A 27,953-nucleotide genomic window follows, 5' to 3' on the forward strand; every position below is an offset into this window, starting at 1 on the left:
TGATTATATAAATTTTTAAATCATTCAATGATCAAATGCCGCTAGGACCCAAAGAGGTAATAACAACCAAAGATTGGTGAAATGCCGACCAAGGTGAAAAAAAAAAAGCACCCATAGAAAAGCACCCTAAATTAACTCCTCAAACCGGTAAACATTAATCTGAAGTCAACATGGCGCTCCTCATCAATTTCCTCAATTTGAACAATCCTCCTGATCACATCCTAGCTCCTCCTAACCATCATAGCACATACCTAGAGTCTTCTCGAAGTCCCAAACTGCTCGAGCCTCGTAGAGAATGATTCTATTCCTATTATTATATTCTTCAAATGAAAATACGGCTGCTGTTGTTGCCAACCTTAACATAACATATTTTTGCTTCTTCCTTCCACCTCTTTTCATAGATTTCGGAATGTCCAACATATCTTCAACCGACTTCTGTTTCCATTTTGTTTTCCCAGTATCCTTAGCCTCTGCCGCTGAATAATATGTCATGGTCACATGAAGATATTAAATCATGAGATTGATACAAAGATTATAAAATTCCTCGTAACAAGACTAGCGGTGGACCCCAACACCCTAAGCTTCCATTTATTTATTGAAGAAATCTGAAAATCTTTAATTTTCTTTAATCTAGTCCACACCTCAAAACACCAAATAATTAGTTTAGAAATCAATTTTCCAAAATTGTAATTTGTTCAAAGTCTCTCAGGTTCGACACCCCTATTTTTCCTTTGCTCCTAAAACTTATATTGACCGAAGCACGATTTTAAAACGATCAATTTTCAGTGCTTTGTAGAAGAAACAATTTCAAAGGACTAAGTTAATTGCTAATTAACTTTATTTGTTATGTATATGTCTGATTGACTTGACTCCAGACTACGTACGTACATGGTCCATACAAAAATTTATGATTCCCACTTGCCGCCTTGTAAACGTTAAAGAGACATTTTCATACTATGAAACACCACCTTGAAATATGCATGTCTGATTGATTCCCCCAACAGAATCAGAATCAGAATCATGGCAAAGTGGTTCCTTCTTGTGCTCTACACTGCCCTAATTGTGTGGTGGTGCAACGCACCCTCCACTTTTGCCATGAGAACAAATGAAACTGATCGACTTGCTTTGTTAGCTTTCAAGGCTGCCATAGATGATCAAGCCTCTTTTGGTGCCCTCAGTTCTTGGAATGATTCTGTCCACTACTGCGACTGGCACGGCATTATGTGCAGCCGCCGGCATCCCGATAGAGTCGTGAAGTTGGACTTAACATACGAAGGCCTTGTCGGATCACTCTCCCCTCACATAGGAAACCTGAGCTTCCTGAGGAGAATCATTCTTTCAGACAACAACTTCCACGGCCCGATCCCAGAGGAGATCGGTCGTTTATTTCGCCTTCAACACATAGACCTCCGCAACAACTCGTTTGGCGGTGGACTACCCAAGAACCTGTCACGCTGCACACATCTTGAGTACTTGCTCTTGTTTAACAACCACCTGAGTGGAAACATCCCATCTGAGCTAGGGTCTTTGTCAAAGCTTCGAGATTTAACCCTCAGTACAAATAAAATTTCGGGAACCATCCCTCCTTCCATTGGTAACCTATCATTACTTGGCGTGCTTTTCTTTAGTGAATGCAATTTGCAAGGAGAGATTCCTGAGGGCATTGCTAAGCTTCGGCTATTGACATTTCTCAGCGTCGAGATTAACAAGTTGTCTGGAAATATTCCTTCTAGCATATACAACATCTCCACTCTCACTGTATTCTCAGTACAATTTAACCGTCTTGAAGGAAAGATTCCTCCAGATATAGGGTCAAAATTTCCTAATCTTCGGTTTCTAGGCTTTTATAATAATTTGTTCACAGGGATGATTCCTACTTCGTTGTCTAATGCTTCCGGTCTTGAATATATATACTTTGGTTCGAATAACTTCATCGGGCAGATGCCAAAAGATCTTGGAGAACTTTTACGTCTTAAAGTGATGAACTTCCAGGCCAATCAGTTGGAGGATGACATTTCTTTCATCTCATCTCTAACTAATTGCACCAAATTGACATTTCTTCTTGTTAACGAGAATCTTCTCAAAGGTTCATTGCCCAACTCCGTAGCCAATCTCTCTATCGATCTTAGCTTCTTGGTTCTAGGGTTGAATCAACTACATGGAAGTATTCCTTCGGGTATCGGGAACCTCCTCAATCTCACTATCTTGGCTTTATCATCCAATTATTTTTCCGGCCATGTTCCCGACACCATTGGTAGATTTCATAAGTTGAATTATCTGGATTTAGAAATGAACAAATTCACAAAACTGCCTTCTTCACTTGGTAATTTAAGTGCACTGAATCGTCTCTACTTGGGGCAAAATAACATCCGTGGAAGCATACCTTTGAGTCTGGGCAACTGTCAACAGTTGTTAGCATTAGATCTTTCTCATAATAATCTATATGGTTTGATACCTCTCGAAATCATGAATCTTTCATCGATTTCGATTTTTTTCAATTTAAGCTACAATTCGTTGACTGGTTCTCTTCCATCAGAAGTCGGGTCTTTGAAAAACCTCGCAAAGTTTGATGTGTCCAATAATAGGTTATCAGGGTCTATTCCAAATTCGTTGAGTGGATGTTTGAGCTTGGAAGTTCTTCATTTGGAAGGCAATTCATTTGAAGGTGAGATACCTCAAAGTTTGAGCAAGCTTAGGGGTTTACGAGAGTTGGACCTTTCACGCAATAATTTAACGGGGTTGATCCCTAGTTATATTGGTGAGCTTGCATTAGAAATACTGAATCTGTCTTTCAATATGCTGTATGGAGAAGTTTCAACACAAGGAATTTTTCGAAATGCCAGTGCAATTTCAATTGTTGGAATGGATAATCTATGTGGAGGTATTGCTGACTTAAATCTTCCTCCATGCCCATCATCAATGTCCAAGAGAAAAAAACTATCTTACAAGACAAAGATAATACTACATGTGGTGGTTGCTCTTGTGATATCTTCAACTTTGGCAGTTAGCTTGTTTATGTTTCGTCACCGACAATGTGTCTCAAGGAAGGAGGACTCTTCTAAGCCATCTTTCGAACACCAAATTCTAAGAGTTTCGTATGCAGATCTTCTCAAAGCCACCAACGGATTTTCAGAGGCTAATCTAGTAGGGGTTGGGAATTATGCTTCTGTTTATAAAGGGATCCTTGATCAAGACCAGATTGTTGTGGCAGTGAAAGTACTCAATCTTCAGCTCAGGGGAGCTTTAAAGAGCTTCATGCTAGAATGCAAAGCACTTCAAACCATAAGGCATCGGAATCTTTTGAAGGTATTAAGTGCATGTTCTAGCATAGACTTCCATGGTAATGAATTCAAAGCTATAATATATGAATTCATGGCCAATGGAACATTAGATGGATGGCTGCATCAAAATGGAGTTGCGGAACACGAGTACCTAAAAGCGAGCCAGAGGCTGGACATTTCGATTGATGTTGCTTCTGCACTTGAGTATCTTCATTGTGGTTGTGAGTCAACAATCATTCATGGTGATCTGAAGCTAAGTAATGTCCTTTTGGATGATACAATGGCTGCCCATGTTGGAGATTTCGGGTTAGCAAGAATTATTTCTCAAGCCTCAACAAATGCACCGCAACATCAAAGCAATTCAAGTGCAATAAGGGGAACAATAGGCTACATCGCTCCAGGTACAAAATCTTCAATCAACTATAAAATTTAAGCTATAAAGCTTGGCTTTGTGTAAACTAGTGGACCCCTACATATGTTTGTCCTTTCATTTAAAGCATTCGCAAATACAAACTCCATGCCTTTCTGTATATAATCTAATATCCGTAATGTTTTAGGCCCGGTTTGATAGGGGGAGTAGATCTAGGATTAGACTATTAATCCACCCATCCACTTTAGTCCCGTATTTGTGCAATCTTGAATCCCGGGACTAATAATCCCAATAGGATTATTAGTCATTTTTGAAGGGGAAAATATAGTCTGGGGGGAGGTCGGGATTAAGGGCCAAGTTACCAAAATACCCCCTTGTTTGCCTAAAAAACGAAGGATTAAGGGCAAAGTTACAAATTGAAACTTTATGGCTCTGTTTTTTTTTTCCTTGTAAAAAGCAAACATTTTGAAAACAAGCATAATTATTTCGATATGTTATTTTTTTGTGTTAGAAGCTTTACCTAATAATCTTTTGCATATTGAAAACAAAAATCCATAACTATGCAAAATCTATTAAAAAATATGACTAAAAATTTAGATTGTCCTATATGACATTTCCATAGTGATTTGATAGTAGCTATCTTCGAAGTGTCCTAAGTTCTCCCCATCAATTAATAATCACAATATTAGCAGATATTTATAAATACCATCTGGCTTCACAGATTAATGCATGCATTTTATATAAGAATCAAGAGTTTAGAACCATGCATCCAATCATATTCACTTTCCACACTAAAATAGACTAACAACTGAATCAATCTGCAGAGTATGGCATGGGTGACATGGCTTCCACTAATGGGGATGTATATAGCTTTGGCATTCTTCTACTGGAGATGTTTACTAGCAAAAGACCAACTGATAGTTTGTTTCAAGATCATCTTAATCTTCATAACTTCGTTAAGAATGCTTTGCCAGAACGAGTGATGGATATCGTCGATCCCTCCATCCAACTGGAGCACAACAATGGAAGTTCGATCAACGATTGCATGGTTTCCATTTTGACAATTGGAGTTGCATGTTCATCGGAATCGCCAAGAGATCGCATGGACATGGGAACCGTCGTGAGCAAACTGTGTAAGATAAAAAAAAATACTTGGGTGAACGAAGAGTAGAAACATTGGAAAGTTGAATTTGCAACAACAAAACCAAAGGTGTGTGCCCCACTCTCTTTCACCTACTAATAGATCTCAATTACTTTTTTTCTCATTACAACGTTTTCGTTTCCCTTGCTCTTTCCCTGTTGTTCGAATCAGTTCGTGTAGCAAAGATGAGTTTGAGCAAGTCAACTAAAGCACTTGTGTGCCTTTGTGTCCACTGTCCAGGACTACCAATGCTCTCCAATAATGGTGCCTCCACAATATGCTGCTCCAACAGCCAATTGAGAACCTGGTTTTTTTGAAGTATCTTTAATGCTTAATATGTGTATTAGTTGTTCGTCACTTCATGTGGGAAGTTTCCAACAGAGATTGCGTGCTTAGGATTTCTACATTTGCCTTATGGAACAACAGCTAGCCTTATAGTTTTAATTCCTCTCTATCCTGAAATTGCATGTCGGTATAGTTCTTGATCTTGCTTTCCCTGTTAATTCTATAATTCTGTCGTTGAAATTCAAGGATTACTTCTATAAGGGAGTTGTATCCCTATCGCATTGTTCATATGTATATGATACTTCCTTACATATCCGATACTCGTGATCGATTCTTTATAGTTGTAAGGATACTTCTAGATTTTTCAAGTTACACATTAAAACTTTTATGATATTGATATCGACATTCATAGCATAAATAAGAGTACAAATGTCTGGATGAATAAACGAGTAGTTCTAGGATATTTTGGTTGCTTTATGTGGGGAAACAAATTTCAATTTTAAGGACACTCTGTTAGTCTGATTTATACCTTTCTAGTTACCGAAAAGAATTATTGGCACAAGCTTTGGACCGCGACCTCTTCTTCTCCAATATTGGGGGTGCCCTCGGCAACCCTAACTAATGTCGCCTTGATTTTCACAAATTAGCTAGGCAGCAGAATTGATGTTCTGTGATAGGCACGGTGTTAAGAAGCAGTGGACTTTTCTTGGGGATCTCTCGTTCCACTTTTTTACTCCAACAAACAAGTCAATGACCCTTGCACAACAACCATTCTACAAACTAACTTTCCCTCCAAAGTAACCAACTATCCACTTGAGCTCCAGCTTCTATCCATAGTCGGTATCGAATCATTCTGGTTGGAGTCGCAATATGGTGTGATTTGGCCTAGCTTCTCAAGAGTCTTTTTTGCACGTTTTTTTTTGTTGTTATTTTCGCTTAATTATTTCTACGTCACGTCATTCGGCTTGACGAGGGGAATCGAAATAATGTCTTTGTGGTCATTCTTAGTAAACCCTTTTTTTTTTTTTTTTTTTCCAACTTTGGGCCTTTTTTATACTATTTTGATTGCCCTTGTTGAGTCGAACGATGTAACATAAAATTTAATCTCAAATCAAATGAAAATTACGAGAAAATAACAAAAAAGCGATACCAAAAGTCTATGAAAAGTTAGCCCACATGGGTAAACCATACAGCAAAGACGAAAAGTGGTTGTCAACCTATGACGTATGGGTGTGGCAAATCATCTGTTTAAAAGTATTTGTATAATAAAATTGTCTGATCAAGATTCAAAGTTAGAAGTGATAATGAGTCATGCCCTCGGAGAACACCTTACTACTTCATAGGGAAAAGTTTTTACTAACAAAGATCTTATCCTCCAATGACCTCTCCCGACATATGGTCACTTCATAGGGAAAAGTTTTATGTCACTGTGTCATGTTATATTTGTGTTTGTGTGGGAAAAACCAATCCTAACTTGCGAAGTTCATGTTGACCGTGTTGTGTAAAAAACTTCTACCACTACTAGGAATTGGAATCGCTTGCTCAATGGAATCGCCCATGAGACTGAATGGAGATGGGTTTTGTTTCTTAGCGAATTTAAAGGCAAAGACGTGTACCATCTTTACCCTCTCTGATCTCTGCATAGACGTCAGTTTCAGTAATTTGCTCAAAATGTAATCATTTACTACTGTTTTCCCTCTTTCAATTCCTATCAGTTCATGAAGCAAAGACAAGTTTTTTTTTTCCCCTCGTAACTTAGGATGCTCAGGCTAGCTTACTGACCGCGTCGTTCCATGTCAAAAATAAATTTATAAAAGCTTGGAGTTAACTACTACTCCGTAGAATAGTGGTTAAGATCGAGTGTCGATCCGCAGGGACAGATTGGCTAAGTTACTATAATTCAATCAACTTCTAGATTAATTTGAAAAAGTAAAGATTGATTGGTTGATTTGTTTTGAAGAGCTAATTAAACTAAAGAGAAATTTAATTAAAAGATTTAGAAACGATGGAGGAAAATATCTAGGGTTCGAATCCACCCCGACTGCGTAATAACAATATGCAAAGGCTAGGTTTAACATTCGAATAATTTAAGACTATCGTTAGGGCTTGCAATCCCTTTCGATAATTATCAAGAAAATAATTGGGTCGTTAAAAGGCATAGACTATCGCATAGCACGGACTGTCTATCAGCAGCACAGTTTGGCTCTTACGAACATAATCTATCTCAGAACTCGAACCACAATCAGTGAAAACTATTGCAAAACTAGGCATTTGAAATCGCGAATACAAATACTCAATTGATAAGAAGAAGTAAAATTAATTCATTCAATTGTAATGAAAAGGGTTCTAAGTTTTACAATCAATTCGAATATTAAAACCTAAACCTATACATATACAAAATTACTTGGAACGGTGCTTCATCTTCCCTCTAGACAAGGGATTTAGCCGGCCAAGAGAGTGGAAGTCACGCTTCTTTTCCGTGATGTCGTGACCTTGTTTCTCGTCGCAGCAGCCGCTCTTTCCATCTGTCGCGGAATCCGTAGTACCCCGAGCAAAAACCCTTCATCTCCTTATAAAGTTGCTGCCGTGTGATATATATTGATTCGGGCCCACTGCCAAACCCAAAACTTATTCTATGCATCCTTGGACTAAATTTGTCGTAATGCCCAATCATACCAAATATAGCCTTTAACCGCATGGTAATTTTATTGGGTGCTTCTCTACATGGCTTTCCCGTGATAATTTCGACACACCAATTGAATTAATAAGCTGGCCACTTGATGTATTTGATCAACTTTGTAAAGACCTTCCAATTTACACGTTTTTGCACTATCGGTCTTCAAGGTCTACAAACACCACAAAATGCTAAAATATATCAAGTAATAATATAAACGGACCGACAAAGCGTAAATTAGGCAGACAGCACCCATCACTTACGTGCACCTCGAATAAAACAAGTAAATGAGTTAACTAAAGAAGGATTAAAAAAAAGAAAAAAAGAGAGGACAGGACAGAGGGATTCAACAAAACCCTCTCCTATATAGTTCCAAATGCACCCAATTGTGAAGCCCTCACTTAGGGATTGGTATGGCGGTCAAATCCTCCCCCCTCCAAGCGGACGGAGTGATTGTCTGCCGGGATTAGTCGGCAAGTTGATCCGAACACCTTGAGTTATAAATGGAATGGTTAGTTGTGGCTGAAAAATGGCCTGATACATGCATAACCAAATGCTACACCGGGTCATTTTAATTATAACAAATAAGTAAGGAAACTGAAATATATATTGGCTGACAGAGTTGGTCCATGTGGCAATACACATATCGTAGATCAAAATTAATATCTCAAAGATTATGCAGTCGAGTTAACGGTATAACCGTCAAAATTAGAATGAGAGTTTTTTTTTTGTGAATACAAAGTCAAAGGGGCATACCCCCTTTAATAGGCTGGTTGTTTTCGCTCTCGAGTGGAATGTTTGGTGGGTGCAGGATTTATGTTGTCAACAGTTTCTACTTGAGGCAAAGGTGTGGGTGGATTAGACTGCACTTCTTGGGGAATAATAGGGACTGCTTTTCGGCGATGATATGTCTGGACAATGGGGGGACATTCTCGTGGAACCAAAGATGGTTCACTTGTAGGAGGGGATGAGTTTGGCATTGGAGATGCGATTGTAGATGAGGGTGAGTAATAATCATATCGTGGATGATCTTCAATAGGTAGTGAGATGACTGGTGTTGGTGTGGGAGTTGAAGTGACATCATGAAATGGAAAAATAGTTTCATGAAATACAACATCTCTTGACACATAAATAGTTTTGCTCTTGATATCGTAAATACGGTATCCTTTCTGGGCATATGGAGATCCAACAAATATTCCAGGCTTGGCACGCTGATCAAACTTGTGTTTGATGTTGGCATTATGGGCAAACACAAGGCAACCAAACACGCGAAGGGTGGAATAGGAAGGTTGCTTGCAAAATAATACTTCATGAGGTGATCTATTTTGAAGTAAAGGTGTTGGAGTTTTATTGATTAAATATGTAGCAGTAAGTATGCATTCACCCCAAAAGGAAAGAGGTAGATTTGATTGAAACCTTAATGCCCGAGCAACTTCCAAGAGATGTCGGTGTTTCCATTCAACAACGCCATTTTGTTGAGGTGTAGATACACAACTTCTTTGATGAATAACACCATTTTCAGAAAAGAAGTGTTGCATTTTATTTGACAAAAATTCACTCCCATTATCAGAACGAACTTGTTGAATTTGGGGAAGAAATAAGTCACCATCACCAGAAAATACATGTGTTATTTTGCCTTGAAACTGGGTTTTCACCATGGAAAAAAACGATTTTAAATGATAGCTTGTATCAGATTTAAAACGCATAAGGTATACCCAAGTACATCTTGAGAAATCATCCACGATAGTAAGAAAATAACGTGCACCACTCATAGATTGCTGGGAAAAACTCCCCCATATGTCAACATGAATCAATTGGAACGGTTTAATAGATGAAATAGAGCTAGTGGGAAAACTCAACCTGGTTTGTTTTGCTTGAGGGCAAACATCACAAACATATTTATTGGAACAAGAAATAAAAGGAACATTTTTGGCTAACTCTAAAAACCGATGATGAGAAGGATGCCCAAGCCGCCAATGCCAAATGTCGATGGTAGGTGTACCAGTAATGAAATGTGCAGAAGGGTTTTGAAGGTAGTAAAGGCCACCATGTGCACTACCCAGTCCAATCGTCTTCTTCACGGACAGGTCCTGAAACACACATCGATCATGAAAAAATGTCACAGAGTATTGATGAGATTTTGTGAGCTGACTGATAGATAGAAGATTAAAATGAAAGGAAGGTATGTAGAAGACATCCTCAAGTTGAAAATTTGGTGAAAATTTTATGGTTCCAATATGTGTGACTGGTGCATGAGAACCATCAGGTAGTTGGACATGGGTGGAGCATGGTGAATATGATGAGAAACATGCCAAAGAGGAGCACATGTGATTTGAGGCTCCAGTGTCAATAATCCAAGCAGAATCTAACGCATTAAGAGCTATACCTGCTAAGTTGGCTTGAGAATTAATGCTACCTGAAGAAAGCATGGCCAAAATATTGTTGTATTGGTCTTGGGTAATCAATGGAGCAGCCACCATTGCTCGATCGTTGGATCGAGGAGCTCCTGAAGAAGAGGAACTCGAAAGTCTATGGTTATTTGAGGAACCTCTTGGTTTATCTGTGGGATAACCATGCAACCTATAACATGTATCTTGGTTATGGTTATTTCGATCACAGTAATCACAGTACATCCTTGGTTTCTCAGTTTGGCGATGGTCTCCACCTATGTTGCGCTGATTAGGATTTCCGTTGTACCGATTGGATGATCTGTTTTGGGTGATGACCCGAACCCCTAGAATTGGTGCTGAGATTAGCATGATTTTGAGAAGGTGTAGACTGGTTTTCTGTGCCATTGGAAGTAACTGAATTGGCTATTAATGCAGCAGCTTCGGGCATGGTTGTAGAAGGGGTTGAAGAGTGTATTTCCTGTTGCTTCTCTTCTTGTCGCACGAGAGCATAAATCTTGGCGGCACTTGGAAATGGCTCCATTAAAAGAATCTGACTTCGTAGACTAGAATAGCGCTCATGGAGGCCTTAGAGGAACTCCACGGCATGATCTTGTTGATGGAGAGCAGCATTCGCTTTTCCATGGCCACAAGTGCAAGGCTGTACAGTGGAGAGGGAATTGAGTTCATCCCATAGTGCCTTCATCCTTGTAAAATATGTGGAGACGGTAGTATCTTCTTGTGTTGTTTTACCAATGGCTTGCTTCAGTTGATAGATTTTCGGAGCATTGATTTGGGTGAATCGATCACGAAGATCCAGCCACACTTCTCTAGCTGTTTCAGCGTAAAGAATGCTCCCACGGATCGCAGTTTCTGTGGAGTTGAGAATCCATGAACTAACCAGATCATTGCATCGCTCCCATTGACGCAACATGCTGGACTCCGTGAGTATTTCGATTGTTCCGTCGACGAAGCCCAACTTATTTTTAGCGCGAAGTGCCATGGTCATTGCGCGAAGCCACGTTCTATAGTTATCTCCTGAGAGGAGAGGGGAAACTAAAACAGCAGTTGGACTGTCAGAATGAGGAATGAAGAAGGGATCGTTGATTGATCCCAAGGCATCATTTGAATTGGAAGCTTTTTCGTTTTGTTTCTCTGTCATGGTTTGAAGAGGCAGATCAGTCACTGCTTTGATACCATAATAAAATGGAATGAGAAGAAAAGTGTGAGAAGAAAACTACAATGGTTTCTCTCTTCATACCTTACAGGAACCTTACATTGTTACTGATATATATACAAACTATTACCATACATTTACCCTTCTATACAGCTAGTCAATCCCACAATCACAGCTAATAAAATCAAATCTAGAATACAAGAAGGGAAGGAAAGCCTAGGAATGATTTGCAGATATCAAGGATTGATTTGGGCTTGATAGGAAGTGTGGGGGCTCCATTCTGGATGGTTCGTACTTTTTGAATGGTGGTTCGGGGTTAGCTCCTGTCTCCTTTGCTCAGTCCTACAAAATGAAGCACGACTAAGAGACCACACCGGAGGTTCTCCGGGATGGCCCTCCGGTGCAAGAGTCAGTTTGCTTGCAAGGTAGAGTTAGAGATTGGGAGCTAGGGTTTTGTTTTAGCGTACTTCTTCCAAGAAGGCATAATGGGATATTTATAGGAAACCCTTCGCTTGGTCTCCAAGATTGCACCAACGCTCGACACGCGTCGGCTGATGTCACTGTTGCATCACGTTTAGGGTTTTTGCAACCGTTTTCATGATGAGCTGGCATCTTCACGTGCCACCATCATTATCCTCATAACCGTTCGGATGACGTCACGACCATCATCATTGTCATAATTAATGTTCTGATACGGATGAGCTGGACCGTCGGCCAAGCCACGCTCGGCATCGAGCATGTTGTGGGACCTTCGGCAGCTATCCAAGCGAACGTGTTCCTTCAACCTGAGCAGGTGTCGGGAATGGAGCATTAAAGGAAGTAATAAATAGAGAGACCCTCGGCTTCATGGACCCTCGGCTACGGTTGCTGATCCGAACGTCCAAAGAATGGTGTCTTTGAGTTGAAAGGAATACTTGATCACGCTCGGAATGGCCCGAGCCATTTTGCTCGACCTGCTACAATAGCCCCTCAACCTATGCCGAAGATCTTCACTCGGTATGGGTTGATTTAAGATTTGGCCGAGCTTTGAACTTTCAGCAGATTAATCCGAGCCCCACATAAGGTAACAGCTGTCAAGTATTCGAACGGGTGTGTCAGTTGAAAGGACATCTAGGCAGACGAGGAGACGGCTGGCATGGGCAAGGACTTCAGTCGCCACGTGTCACGTAGAGGTTGGCGAGGGGTTCGGCGGTGAAATGATGGGCGGGAAATTCGAAAAGCCCCGCCCCGTTTATAAATACCGGTGAAGGAGGAGAGAGAAAGTTCTTCTGCACTTTCACTCTCTAGCGCTTGGAGCTTCTCTCTCTACATTTTCGTTCCAGAACTCAGCTTGAATCCAGATCCTCAACTTCAAGCCCCATTCCAACTGAAATCTTAAGGTATGTCATCGATTTTTATCGTCTCACTCTTTCTCTTGCTTTCCACGCTTATTTTCTGGGTTTTTGGGATGACTTTGGGGGTTTTTGTACTGTATGAACAGTAGATTTCTGGGGAGAACGATGATGTTCATCCCTGAACTCAACTTGTTCTTCCGAGCCCCCATAGGATGTCTGGGGCTCGCCGAACAATTTCTTTTGATGGGGGTAAATAACCAAACGTTCCCCAACTCTCTTGTTTGCCGACCGTAGGGAGTCTTTATAGAAGTACCGAGCCCACTATAGGTTAGCATATGACTCGTGAGCCGATAAGATGAACCGAACTTTCAAACGATTTTGTTTGCCGACGCAGATTTCAATAGCTTAATTCCCCTTTGTTCTTTTCCTAGGTCTGGCTCACGAGGTCATCGACGTGTCTTCAGACTCGGATTGCTCGGAAACCGAATCCGATCGTCAATTCCTCAGTGAACTTATCGAGTGGCGTAGGTTGAGGAGTAGCCGAGCGGTTGTATCTTCTTCAACGAGGATGTCGGCAACTTCTCCAGTGACAGACGATTCTAACGCCGAGCGTGACTTCGAGTACGCTGCAGACAGATTTACTATGGAGCCTGAGATTAGTTTCTCTTCTGACACCCAGTCTGAGGTCGAGCCACTGGTGGGACAAGAAGCCAAATCTAGGCTCATGTCAGGAGCCGAGGCTTCAACGTCGGCGCCGAGCGATGCTGACCTCTTTGACAAGGGACTGCTATGCCCTTATGCCCACTACTTTAGTGGCGATCCGGGAGAGTATGCAGCGTTCCGTACGAAGTACGACATTCCCGACGACGTTCTGATTCATAGAGTCAAGAGCACCGATATAAAGGACCACAGGGATCACCGTCCCGAGCACATAACCGTGCCCCTAATGGCCATCTGCGAGGCCGGGCTACGGTTCCCCCTTCACCCTTCCTTAGGGAGATACTATGGAAGTTTAGCTTGGCACCCCATCAATTGACAATCAACAGTTACCGAATCATCATGTCGGTAATTGCTCTAATGGAGAGCCAAGATCTGGACTTCAGGCCGACGGACCTTTTCTTCACCTACACCATGTCTCGTCATGGTAAATCTGGCCGTCGGTATCTTTCAACCCGACCTAAAAAGAGCCCCTTGATCCAGGGTCTATCCGACACGGATAAATGGGCCGATTTTTACCTCGAAGTCCACGGAAATTACGAATTTGGCGATGGTCTTCGTCGGTACGCAGTCCCTAAAGTTAAGGATACGAGAGGTACCAACGAACCGTTCCTTTCTTAATCTTAGTAAAATTTCGCTCGGCTTTACTTTTGTTGCTTAACGCTTGCATTCCTGCTATCTTTTGTTTGCAGAGCTCGGTCCCATATCAAAGGGACTTAATACAAATTCTCGAGAGAAGGCTTGCGACATGCTCCTCGCCCAAGCTTGCCGACACGCTGCAACCCTTCTTGACTATAAACCCTCATACAAGGGTGTGCTGAGAAGGAAGGAGAAGAGTAAAGAAGCTGAAGCCGAACCGGGGAAGAAGAAAGTAGGTGCCCCAAAGACTACGGGAGCGTCTAAAAAGGGTGGTGCTTCAAACGGCGAAGGCGTTCGGGAGAAGCGGCAACACGGAGTACGATTGCCGAAGATTGGGTTTACCGCCGAGGAGTGGCTCACCCCTTTTTTATCCGACGATTTTACTGACCCTGCTTCCCAAGACATGTCGAGAAGAAACATCCCAAGGCCAGTGATACCAACAAAGTCGGGTAACCCAGCTCGAAGCCGAGGCTCTTCTGACCAGCAGCTTCAACAGAAAGAAAAAAGACAGAAGACATCTGAGGACGTTCTACCATCGAACCCTTCTCAATCAGCTCCATCGAGTGTTGCCCGAGCCTCCCCTCCCAAGGAGCAAAGGAACATTTCCGAACCTCATATCGACCTCACCGACCCCGCAACCGAGGCTGCCGTCCGATGGCCATTCAGTCCTTCTTACACAATGTCTGATGGAAGGGTCTTGCAGTTGAGTGATTCCGTTAAGGAAGAACCGAACCTTGCAGTGACGCTCCTCAGGGGTCTAGCTCTTTCGAGAGACTATGATCAAGTGCCGACCGACCTGATCCCTGGGCTCGGGGAAATGTGCTCGCATCTTGTGCAGGTATTACTTGTGCTTAGTTTTTGTACTTGTGATTTTTCCTTGTGGTAATCTTTACTTCCACGTTTTTGGCAGGCTGGACAGGCTGCCCTGAAAGCCTATGACAAGGCCACCAAAGTCTCTGCCGAGCGTGAACGGTACAGGTCTAACCGAGATTCCTACCAAACCAAGTGGAGGATCTCAGATCAGCAGGCAAAAGATGCGGAGGTAGAGGTGGAGAGGCTGAAGAAGGAGCTGGCCGACGTTAAGGCTGCTGCCGAGGCTGATGCCGAAAAAATGAGGGTGGAAGAGAAAGAGAAGCTCAAAGCTGCCGACGCCAGAGGCTATGAGGCCGGAATAAACCGAGCCGCACTGGAGTATACCCAGATTGCTCACAAGATGGTAAACGACGAACTTGAAGCTCGGTTACCTGACTTCTTCAAGCTGGGATATGCTGCCAGTGCCGACGCAATGGCCGGTGTAATGGCAATTCAGCCCGAGTCTGGCTTTCTTAAGCAGCTGCCCGAGCCAACGGTGCCTGATCTTGACCTTCCTTATACTGAAGAAGAGTGCCAACCCTTGCCTCCCAAGGATGATGATGAAGAGATGACCGACACGCCTGTGGCCGATTAGCAGGAAAAGGCTGGTGAAGGTGACAGCCATCCCAAGGCACAAGACAAAGTTGCCGAAGATACCCCGGTTTAGGATTTTCCTTAAGTTTTATTTTATTTTGTTTCTGAATATTTTGAATTTTGCTTTTGGACTGGATAGCTCCGAACACTTAGGATTTGCCATGCCAGATGTAATAGTTTTAAGGGGGTCGGCATCGAACGTTTTACCAAGCCGAGCCCTCTTGGTAGGAGTTTCTGAATTTCAAGTTTGTGTTTCAATGACTTAGAAGAAATTCTCAACTTTGTTACTGTACTGAATATTTTTCTGTGCCTTAGAAATATTTTCAGATTTTGGCCGCCGAAGGTTAAGCAACCTTGGTTTGTTTTCGAGGTTTTGGTAATTACTCATGATAGCCCCTACTTTGGTGTAAGGCTCGGCTCAAAATGCCAGTCTTATGCCAAGGTAATAGGTGGAGTAATTGCTTGTAGTGGCCATTTTAGTTCAAGTCAAATTATGAACATAGCCGAACCAATATGTTTAATCGAGTTGTGGCTGGAAATGAAATTTTCCGAGCCATAATCGTGTTTGCAATAAAGAAATCCGAACGTTGCTGTAATTGTCAGAATACCGAGCTTATAGCGATTGGTGTTTGAATCATTGTAATCAAATATAGAGAACACTGATGCTTCAGAAGTAGGAGATACTTTTCATTAAATAAAAGATTGCCAAAACAAGTACATCACTTTTGTTAAGAGAAAAGTAATAGACTTGAGAGGTAGTGTGATAGATTGAGACCGACGAGAGACTTCAAAGGTAGGCCTTTCTGAGGTTCAGAGCATTCCAGGGATTCTCAATTTCCCTTCCTTCTTTGTCTTCTAACTTGTACGAGCCGTTGCCGATCTCGTTAATCACCCTATAGGGTCCTTCCCAATTCGGTTTGAATTTTGTCTTCTGGTTGGCTCGGACAACCTTTCGCCAAACCCAGTCGTCGGCTCTGAACTTCTTGAGCCTTACGCTTCGATTGTAGCCCCGAGCGACTTCCTGCTGATAGTTGGCTAACTTGAGCTGAGCGTCGTCTCGCTTTTCTTCGGCTAAGATAAGCTCGGTTGCCACTGCATCATTGTTGGATTCAAGATCAAAAGTTTCGGTGCGCAGGGTCGGGAACCTTGATTCCAGTGGGATGACGGCCTCTATGCCGAAGGCCATTGCAAAGGGAGTTTGGCCAGTGGAGCGTCTGGGAGTGGAGCGATAGGCCCAAAGGACCCTAGGGAGTTCCTCGACCCATTTTCCTCATTTTCAGTCCAGCCGACGTTTAATACCAGCGCAGACAGTCTTGTTAGTGGCTTCGGCCTGGCCGTTGCCCTGGGGGTAGGATGGGGTTGAATTGAAGAATCTAATTCCGAACTCAGCACAGAGTCCAGTTAACTCATTTCCAACGAATTGGGAGCCATTATCCGACACAATTGCATAAGGCACGCCGAACCTTGTGACAATGTTCCTCCAAACGAATCGCCGAACGTCTGCTTCAGTCGTCGTGACTAATGGCTCGGCTTCCACCCACTTTGAAAAGTAATCCGTTGCAGTGATCAAAAACTTGAAGCCCCCAGGGGCAGTTGGAAGTTTGCCTACTATATCCAAGCCCCACTGAGCAAAGGGCCATGGACTAGTGATAGGTTTGAGAGATTGAGCGGGCTGCCTTGGTATAGGGGAAAAAAGCTGGCAAGGCTTGCATTTTTTGACCACTTCTTCACAATCCTTCTTCATTCCTTTCGAGAAGTATCCCTGACTGAGAGCTCTTTGACATAGGGAACGGCCGCCAGAGTGACAACCGCAGCTGCCAGAGTGAAGCTCGGTTAAAATAATTGGGACCTCAGTTGGGTGAACAACTCGAAGATATGGCCCAGTGAAGCTTTTCCTGTATAGTTGGCCGAGCTCAGAGATCCAGTAGTAGGCTACTTTGCTGCGTACACGGTGGGCCTCCTTTTTGTCGGAGGGTAGAGTATCATCTTTGAGGAACGAGACGATTTCATCCATCCAACTTGGGCCGAGGGAAATGTTGAATACTTCTTCCGAGACTTCGAAGCTTGGCTGGTGAATCTCGCCGAGGCTGATGTGTCGGTATTCAGATGCTTTGCTTGCCGAGGCCAAACTTGCAAGAGCATCGGCATGAGCGTTGTTCTCTCTGTTGATCTGTACGATTTGGAATCCTTTGAACCCTCGGATTAGCTCTAGAGCGGTAGCTTGATACTTAATCATTCTTTGGTCCCGAGCTTCATAATCACCTGTTACTTGATTGACGATCAGCTGAGAGTCGCAGAACACTTGTAGGTCTTCAACTTGTAAACTTGCCGCGGCTCGGAGACCAGCAAGTAGAGCTTCATATTCTGCTTCGTTGTTTGTGGCTTGGAAGTTGATTGTGATAGCACTTTCATGAAGGATGCCACAAGGGTTTACAAGGACAACCCCTGCACCCGCGCCATTGCTGTTTGATGCCCCGTCAACGTGCAACTTCCAAACGTCCCCGCTGAATAAGTTCCAAGCTTTCCGAGCTTCTTGTTGTTCTAGCATCCCATAATTAGGCTTGACCAGTGTTTCCTCGTCCGGGCTTCCAGGGGTGAATTCAGCAATGAAGTCCGCCAATACTTGGGCCTTGATTGCAGTTCGAGGCTCAAAGTGGATATCGAAATTTGCTAATTCGACCGCCCATTGGGACACTCTGCTTGATAGGTCAGCCTTCCTCAGGAGGTTTTTAAGTGGGAACTCTGTGAGAACTATGATGGGGTGCTCTTGAAAATAAGGGAGCAATTTCCGAGCTGCTGTAACCAATGCTAGAAGTAGCTTCTCCAGTGGCAAATATCTCGTCTGCGCTGGGAGTAGGGTTCGGCTAGAAAAGTAGATTGGTTGGTCCTCAAGGCCTTCCGTCGGACAAGTGCCGAGCTCACGGCATGTGGAGAGACAGCTAAATAGAGATTTCGAAAGCTACTGGTTTGACAAAAAGAGGGGCCGAACAGAGATAAGATTTCAGCTCCGTGAGGGCTGCATCACAATCTTCCGTCCACTTAAAACTTCGTCGGCTTTGCTTCTTAAGAGTTTGGAAGAAGACATGGCATTTATCCGACGAGCGGCTAATAAACCTGTTGAGAGCCGTTGCCATCCCAGTTAGCTTCTGAATTTCTCGAGGAGTGGATGGTGGTTTTAATTGCTGAATAGCTAAGATCTGGTTCGGATCCGCCTCGATACAGCGCCGAGTAACCAGGTAGCCGAGGAATTTCCCTGAGCTAACTCCGAAGGCGCACTTGTCGGCGTTAAGCCGTAGCTTGTGCTTTTTCAAGATTGCAAAGACCTCGGCAAGATGAGAGAGGTGATTCTCGGCCTTGAGACTTTTCACCACCATATCGTCAATATAAGCCTCCATGATTTCTCCAATGAGAATTCCGAACAACAGGTATACCATTCTTTGGAATGTGGCTCCCGCATTCTTAAGGCCGAACGGCATAACTAGGTAACAGAAGAGGCCTCTAGGTGTGATGAATGCCGTCTTTTCCATATCGTCGGGATCCATGGCTATCTGGTGGTAACCTCGGTAAGCATCCAAGAAACTCAGCCGAGCGTGACTCGCCGTTGCATCAACCAATTGATCAATCTTTGGAAGGGGTAGACAGTCTTTCGGACAAGCATCATTCAAGTTGGTGTAGTCCACGCAAACTCTCCATTTTCCATTCTTCTTTTTCACCACCACAGGGTTCGCGAGCCAAGTGGGGTATTGTACTTCTTTGATGGCGCCAGCCTCGAGGAGTTTGCCAACTTCTTCATTAACTGCGTCGGCATGAATACTGGCCGACCGCCGAGGCTTCTGAATCACAGGCTTTGCTGATTTTAAAACTTTGAGGGAGTGCTGAATGAGCTTTGGGTCAATGCCTGACATATCATACGGCGTCCATGCGAAAACTTCGATGTTGCTTTTGAGGAACTGCAAGGTTTCTTCACTCTCGGCTTGGGACAAACCAGTGCCGAGCATGAAATATCGGGATGCATCCTCGTTAAGTGGGAATTTTATAAGATCCTCAATTGATTTCTCTTCAGGAAGAGATCCGACGTCTTCGAGGACTGGTTTGTCAGGGATTTCAACCCAATGTACTCGTTTGGAGCTTGATGACTTTCCAATGGCCGAGACGTAACATTGTCTGGCCTGTAATTGGTCTCCAAATAGATCTTCTTGTTTACCGTTAGCGCCGATGTACCTGACCACCTGGTGGTAGGTTGAGGCGACGGCTTTAATTGAATGGAGCCAATTTCGGCCAAGGATTGCGTTGTATGGGCTCGGTGCGTTCACAACGACGAATTCTTGATTAGAAGCAACCGAGCCCGTAACGACAGGGAGGGTAATCCTTCCGAGAGGCCAAACTGGAGTGCCACTGAAACCAATTAAAGGGACTTCTGCTGGTAAAAGGCACGACTGTGGGATTTTGAGCTCGTTGAAGATAGATAAATACATCACCTCTGCCGAGCTTCCTTGATCAATAAGCACCCTTTTGACCGAGTGAGTTGAGATTTGGAGTGTGACCACCAGAGCGTCGCTATGGGGGGTTTGGATGCGTTGAAGATCTTGTTCGATGAAGGTTATTGACCAGGGACGCTCGAGCATTTTGACTCTTTTTGGAGCACGATCGATGGAAAAAACTTGGGTAACATTCTAAGCTTTGACAAGCTCTTGACGAAGCTGTTTTGCTGCCTCCTTTGTTGTTGACCCATGAATAACGTTGATTACTCCGACTGGACGCGGAATAAGGTTTTGTCCACCAACGTTCGGCTGTCTCCTCGGCGTCTTTGTCCAGTCGATATGATCATCAAGGAGTCCTTGCGCTGCTAGATTTTCCAAAAGCGCCTTATAGGGAGCGCAGGCGGTGGTGTAATGCCCGAGCTCGTTATGGTACGAGCATCTCTTCCGATTGTTGTTATTGCCTTCTTCTGTGTTCAGTTTGGGAGGGTTCGGCCAAACAAAGAACGGTTCCCTCTTTATCGTATGGAGGAGGAAATAAATTGGCTCTTTGAAAACTGTGGTTTCAGCTATATAGTCATGAGCTTTCGGCCCCTTTTTGTCTGCCATCTTGACTGTGTTGACCTGCTTCTTCGGCTGGACAGCGACCACGGGCTTCGGTGGTGCGATTTGGGGCGTGGGGACATGAAGGCTTTGAGGTATGATTGAGTTCTGTCCTCCTTGAAGTTCTCGCTCGGCGAGGAACTCTTCGTACGAACAAAACTGTTCTACCGTCCTCATTAGCTCGTTCATTCCATGAGGCGCCCTTATTGCCAGCTCATCCAAGATTTTGCTTCCAGTTTCCAAACCATTCTTAAAGTTCCTTGCCGCCCAGTATTGATCAACACCGGGTATCTCATTAAACAATTGCCAGTAACGTTCGGCATATTTCCGAAGCGTTTCACCGGGCCTCTTCCTCATCTGTGCCAAGGCATCTTCTTCCTTGGCTTGCTTGTTGCTAGTGATGAATCGATAGTTAAAAGCTCTTTCAAGCTCTTTAAAACTGTGGATCGATCCAGCCTCTAATTGGTTGAACCAAAGCAAGCCGAGGCGCCCAAGACTCGAGGGGAATGCTTTGCACATAATGGCATCGTCGTCGGTGACGCATGAGATGGTGCTTCTGTAACTGATGAGATGGGTGTATGCCTCGGTCGTGCTGGGATCAAACTTCTGGAACTTTGGAAGATGTAGACCTAGCTTCGGCAACGTGGCTTGGATCTTGGCCGAGAAGGGTGATTCTGTCAGCTTTTTCAATTGGTACTCGTGGGTTGGCCGAGGGGGAAGACCTTCCCGAGCGTTTCTAGACTTCTTTGATGCTCGGCATTCTTGTTTTCCTTCGTTCTCATCCTGCTGACGTTGAAATCCCCTCTCCCTCTTCTCTATGGGGACCTTTCTGTAGTCTTCTTCTGGAAGATTTTCGGTATGGTAAACCCTTCGTTGGCTAGGGCGATCGTCTTGCCGAACGACGACACTTACACTCCTTTCACGGTTTAGCCTCCGAGTGCTTACTGAATTTGTTGCTCGTCCTTCGTAGGCCTTTTCCCGAGGGACTTCATCATGTTCGATCCGATGGCTCTGGGGACCTTTCCCGTTTCTTCTCGGCGTTTGGCTTCTTTGCCGTTCGGATTTGTACGGGATGAGAGCCTGATCGTTGTCTTGAAATTCCACGGTATCGTAGCTTTGGGAGCCCTGGGAGTATTCGTCTCCAGCCGATGAACTCGAGAAAATAGTATGCAGGCTCCCCTCTTGTCGTCCTTCTCTTCCCCTATGTCCCGCACCATTGCCGAGACGTTTATGAACTGGTGAGAGTTGCTGCCTAAGGCTAGCGCTATCCCCAGTTCATGGTCTGTCAATGGTGGGTCCAGGCGGTCGTGGACTGAGATTCGTTTTGGCCGCGCATCAGCACCCAAAGGAGGAGGGGGTGGCAGATTTCCTCTCCGGCGCCGACCCTGAGATCCAGAGTGGGATGCCGTTGGAAATTCTTTGGCCTTGATTTTTTCGATCTCCGTTCGTAGGACGGCTACATCAGCATTGGTCTGTTCTTGTTGCTGTTCTAGCATTTGTATGTATGCTAGAGCGTCTTCACTCAGGCCCACTGAACGTTGGATGGAAGAGCTCACGCCTGGTGGAGTGAATCCAGGAGGGTGAGATGGGGAGACAGCGTTGATACCAGTTTCAGAGGTGATGTGCAAAGAGGAACTGAGGGGTTGAAAGAGAGGAGGTGGTGGTGGTGCTCCGCCCATTTTTCTTTGGAGGAGACTGGTGGAGATTTCGAGGGGTGAGGTTTTTAGGTACGAACGAGGCGGTCGAGGTGGAGGAGCCGCCGTGGATCTGAGAATCAAGTTCACGTCAGGTTCACCAAATTGTGGGGGCTCCGTTCCGGATGGTTCGTACTTTTTGAATGGTGGTTCGGGGTTAGCTCCTGTCTCCTTTGCTCAGTCCTGCAAAACGAAGCATGACTAAGAGACCACACCGGAGGTTCTCCGGGATGGCCCTCCAGTGCAAGAGTCAGTTTGGTTGCAAGGTAGAGTTAGAGATTGGGAGCTAGGGTTTTGTTTTAGCGTACCTCTTCCAAGAAGGCATAATGGGATATTTATAGGAAACCCTTCGCTTGGTCTCCAAGATTGCACCAACGCTCGACACGCGTCGGCTGATGTCACTGTTGCATCACGTTTAGGGTTTTTGCAACCGTTTTCATGATGAGCTGGCACTTTCACGTGCCACCATCATTATCCTCATAACCGTTCGGATGACGTCATGACCATCATCATTGTCATAATTACTGTTCTGATACGGATGAGCTGGACCGTCGGCCAAGCCACGCTCGGCACCGAGCATGTTGTGGGACCTTCGGCAGCTATCCAAGCGAACGTGTTCCTTCAACCTGAGCAGGTGTAGGGAATGGAGCATTAAAGGAAGTAATAAATAGAGAGACCCTCGGCTTCATGGACCCTCGGCTACGGTTGCTGACCCGAACGTCCAAAGAATGGTGTCTTTGAGTTGAAAGGAATACTTGATCACGCTCGGAATGGCCCGAGCCATTTTGCTCGGCCTGCTACAGGAAGTATCCATAATTGACTAGGCTAGCTAATTGATGCTATAGTCCCTAATACCCTTGAACAACAAACCAGAAGCTAACTACAAAAAAAAAAAATCTTTTTGCAAGTCCTACACAGACCAGCAGCTATACAAACCAGAATGAGAAAGTTGCTGGAACTATTTACTCATCGGAGACTTGGATACTACATTGACAGAAAGAAAGAGTTTCCGTCCACTCGATTCTTTTTCTTTCCTTCCAAACACGTTAAAGGATCATTCAACCGAGCGACCCTGTGATGCTCAAGGCATCTTTAGTCCAAGTATGGAGCTTCTCCATCCTCTAGAATTTTCTTTTTTCCTTTTTTCGACAAAAGGTTAGGAACTTTATTCATGGCAGACAAAAGTCAACAGAAAAAACCAAAGGAAGCAGCCATCCTTGATCAAGGAATTGGCTAACCAAGTGTGGGGATAAGCCTCCCAACTGGAGACTCCAATTGAATTGATTGCTTTCAAAGTTGTAACGAAATAGAACCCCATATGAAGCTGGAATGGTTGAATTAATTTAGACTGTGGTTCTGAAGCTTTCCCTTGAATAGTTGAATTTAGACTCCACTTGAATTGTGTCGGGAAAATAGTAACTCAGACTAATAGCCTCAATAGGAATTTACATATAAGATTTCAACCTCACAGCCTGCAGCCTGCAAGAATAGAAATATAGTGCAACAACAATATTAATATTCCACGTGATAAAAAAATGACAAACCTGATAAAACATCAACTATTTTGGAAATTAATTATATCGATTTGCATGACTAAAGACAAAAAAATAGAATGCATTTACCTAAAAGGTGAAATTCCGGTATGCGAAGAAAGGGGAGTGAAAATGACTGTCCGAAATGGCTATTTTTTCTCCCTTGTCTGTCCTGATTAATAGAAACGCAAAGTTGACCCTCGCTACATGGTCCATACAAGGGACTCACTTGCTGCCTTGTAAATGTGAGGAGGCATTTTCTACAATAAAAACACCATGAAATGTCTGATTCACTAACAGAAAACAAAGAACACGCAGCCAAAAAAGAATCATGGCAGGGTGGTTTGCAACGCACTGTCCACTTGTGGCATGACAAATGAAACTGATAGACTTGCTTTACTAGCCTTCAAGGCTGCCATAGATGATCAAGCCTCATTTGGAGCCCTGAGTCTGAGTTCTTGGAATGATTCAGTCCAGTTCTTGGAATGATTCAGTCCACTACTGTGACTGGAATGGCATTTTGTGCAGCCGCTGGCATAGTGATAGAGTCGTGAAGTTGAACTTAACATCCAGAGGCCTAGTCGGATCACTCTCTCCTCACATAGGAAACCTCTCCTTCCTGAGGAGAATCATTCTTCGGAACAACTTCCTTCATGGCCAAATCCCAGAGGCGATCGGTCATTTATTTCGCCTTCAAGTTATACAACTCAGCAACAACTCGTTTGGCGGTGAACTACCCAACAACCTGTCACGCTGCTCACATCTTGAGTACTTGCTCTTGGATAATAACCACCTGAGTGGAAACATCCCATCTCCGCTAGGTTCTTTGTCAAAGCTTCGAGCTTTAGTTATAAAATTTCGGGAACCATCCCTCTTTCCATTGGTAACCTCTCATATCTTGTCGCGCTCTCTTTTTTCGAATGTAATTTGCATAGAGAGATTCCAGAGGGCATTGCTGAGCTTCAGCGATTGACATATCTAAACTTCGCAGATAACAAGCTGTCTGGAAAGATTCCTTCTGGCCTATACAACATCTCCACTCTCAATTATTTCTCAGTACTAGTTAACCAACTTGAAGGAATTATTCCCCCTGATATAGGGTCAAAACTTCCTAATCTTTGGTTTCTTAGCTTTGCTGGTAATTCATTCACCGGGATGATTCCTTATTCGTTGTCTAATGCTTCCAGGCTTGAATGGATAAACTTCGGTTACAATAACTTCATTGGGCCGATGCCAAAAGATCTTGGAGAACTTCTGAATCTTCTCGTGATGACCTTCCACGTTGGAGGATGACCTTTCTTTTATCCCATCTCTAACAAATTGCACCCATTTATGGAAACTTCTCGTTTCGGACAATGTTCTTAGGGGTTCGTTGCCCAACTCCATAGCCAATCTCTCCATCGATCTTAGCATCGTGGATTTAGCCGGGAACCAACTACATGGAAGTATTCCTTCAGGTATTGGGAACCTCCTCAATCTCACTGTCTTAAGTATGACAAGTAATTATTTTTCTGGCCATATTCCCGACACCATTGGCAGATGTCATAAGTTGCAAGAACTATTTTTAGATGATAACAAGTTCACAGAACTGCCTTCTGCGCTCGGTAATTTAACTGCACTCAATGATCTCTATTTGGGACATAATAATATCCGTGGAAGCATACCTTTGAGTTTCGGTAACTGTCAAAAATTGTTAACATTAGATCTTTCTTACAATAATCTATATGGTTCAATCCCCCTTGAAATTTTGAATCTTTCTTCCATTTCCACTTCCTTCAATTTGGGCTATAATTCCTTGACTGGTTTCTCTTCCATTAGAGGTTGGGTCCTTAAAAAATCTGGTAGAGTTCGATGTGTCCAATAATAGGATATCAGGTTCTATTCCAAATTCGTTGAGTGAATGTTGGAGCTTGGAAGTGCTTCATTTGGAAGGCAATTCATTTGAAGCTGAGATACCAGAAAGTTTGAGCAAGCTAAGGGGTCTACGAGAGTTAGACCTTTCACAAAACAATTTAACAGGGCTGATCCCTAGTTATCTCGGTGAGCTTGCATTAGAAAAACTGAACTTGTCTTTTAAACATGCTGCATGGAAAAGTTCCAATACAAGGAGTCTTTCGAAATGCCAGCGCGATTTCAATTGTTGGAATGGATGATCTATATGGAGGTGTTGCAGACTTATATCTTCCTCCTTGTCCATACTCAAATTCAGACACAAACAAGCTATCTCACATGACAAAGATAATATTAATATTGGTGGTTGCTCTTGTGATGTGTTCAACCTTGATAGCTAGCTTGATTATGTTTTGTCGCCGACAACGCGTCTCAAGGAAGGAGGCCTCTTCCATGCCATCGTTCAAACACCAAATTTTGCAAGTTTTTTATGCAGATCTCCTCAAAGCCACCAATGGATTCTCAAAGTCTAATGTAGTAGACATTGGGAATTATGCTTCTGTATACAAAGGGATCCTTGAAAAAGACCAGATTGTTGTGGCAGTGAAAGTTCTCAATCTTCAGCTTAGGGGAGCTTTAAAGAGCTTCATGTTAGAATGCAAAGCACTTCAAACCATAAGGCATCGAAATCTTTTGAAGGTATTAAGTGCATGTTCTAGCATAGACTTCCATGGTAATGAATTCAAAGCTATAGTATATGAATTCATGGCCAATGGAACATTAGATGGATGGCTGCATCAAAATGGAGTTGCGGAGCACGAGTACCTAAAAGCGAGCCAGAGGCTAGACATTTCTATTGATGTTGCTTCTGCACTTGAGTATCTTCATTGTGGTTGTGAGTCGACAATCATTCATGGTGATCTGAAAGCTAGTAATGTCCTTTTGGATGATACAATGGCTGCCCACGTTGGAGATTTCGGTTTCGCAAAAATTATTTCTGCAATCTCAACAGATGTACCGCAACATCAAAGCAATTCAAGTGCAATAAGGGGAACAATAGGCTACATTGCTCCAGGTACAAATTCTTCAATCAATTGTAAAATTTAAGCTATATAAAGCTTGGCTTTGTGTAAACTACTGGACCCTTACATTTTTTTGTCCTTTCGTTTGAAGCATTTGCCAATACAAACTCCATGCCCTTCTATATATATTCTAACATCCTTAATGTTAGAGTACTGTGCATTCTCATGGGCGACTAGATTAGATTGTCCTATAAGACATTTCCACACTGATTTGATAGTGGCTATCTTTAAAGTGTCTTAAGTTCTCCCTAATCAATGACCACCATATTCAGTAGCATATATCCATAAATACCATCTGGTGTAATAGATTATTGCATGGATTTTCTATAACAATGAGAAGTGTAAAGCAATGCTATTTCAGTTTCCAGACTGAAATACACTAACAATTGAATCAATGTGCAGAGTATGGCGTGGGTGACATGGCTTCCACCATTGGGGATGTATATAGCTTTGGCATTCTTCTATTGGAGATGTTTACTGGCAAAAGACCAACTGACAAATTGTTTAAAGATCATCTAAATCTTCATAACTTCATTAAGAATGCTTTGCCAGACCAAGTGATGGATTTAGTCGATCCCTCCATCCAACTGGAGCACAACAATGGAAGTTGGATAAACGATTGCATGGTTTCCATTCTGACAATTGGAGTTGCATGTTCATCAGAATTGCCAAGAGACCGCATGGAGATGGGAACCGTTGTGAGCAAACTATGTAACATAAAAAAATACTTGGGTGAACGGAGGCTAGAAACATAAGGAAGTTTAAAAAGATTTTGCGACATGGAAGCCAAAGGTGTGTACCCTACTCTCTTTCACCTTGTAATAAATCTCCATTACTTTTTTTTTCTCATAACGTTTTCGTTTCTCTTGCTCTTTCCGTTTGGTTCCATTCAGCTCATGTAGCGCAAAGATGAGTTTGAGCAAGTCAACTAAAACACTTGTGCCTTTGTGTCCACTATCCAGGACTATCAATGCCCTCCAATAATGATACCTCCGCAATATGCTGATCCAATTGCCAATCGAGAACCTCGTTTCTTTAAAGTATCTTAAGTGTTAATTATGTGTAATTGTTGTTCATCAGTTCATGTGGGAAGTTTCCTACTGAGATTGCATGCTCAGGATTTCTACTTTTGCCTTACGGAACAATAGCCTTATAGTTATAGTTTTAATTCCTCTGTATCCTGAAATTGCATGTCGGTATAGTTCTTGATCTTGTTTTCCCTG

At 43.2% G+C, this 27,953-nt stretch overlaps 2 protein-coding genes across 3 annotated transcripts; one reads left to right on the forward strand and one right to left on the reverse strand.

Moving 5' to 3' along the window:
• The first annotated feature begins 1,020 nt into the window (after positions 1 to 1,020).
• Positions 1,021 to 27,953, forward strand: LOC131306981 (probable LRR receptor-like serine/threonine-protein kinase At3g47570). The gene is made up of 2 exons (XM_058333414.1): positions 1,021 to 3,682; positions 27,133 to 27,953. The coding sequence occupies exons 1-2, from the start codon at positions 1,021 to 1,023 to the stop codon at positions 27,483 to 27,485; spliced, it is 3,015 nt and encodes a 1,004-aa protein (XP_058189397.1). The 3' UTR covers positions 27,486 to 27,953.
• LOC131307417 (uncharacterized) lies at positions 9,181 to 11,568 on the reverse strand. 2 transcript variants are annotated; one of them, XM_058333913.1, is made up of 2 exons: positions 10,138 to 11,568; positions 9,181 to 9,841 (listed from the first exon to the last, which is right to left on the reverse strand). In XM_058333913.1, exons 1-2 carry the CDS (start codon positions 10,544 to 10,546, stop codon positions 9,807 to 9,809), a joined length of 444 nt encoding a protein of 147 aa, XP_058189896.1. In that variant the 5' UTR covers positions 10,547 to 11,568; the 3' UTR covers positions 9,181 to 9,806. Both variants share the same exon structure in this region; 1 of them encodes a protein (XP_058189896.1).

This window comes from Rhododendron vialii, chromosome 11a, assembly GCF_030253575.1.
Source record: "Rhododendron vialii isolate Sample 1 chromosome 11a, ASM3025357v1".
Lineage (NCBI taxonomy): Eukaryota > Viridiplantae > Streptophyta > Magnoliopsida > Ericales > Ericaceae > Rhododendron > Rhododendron vialii.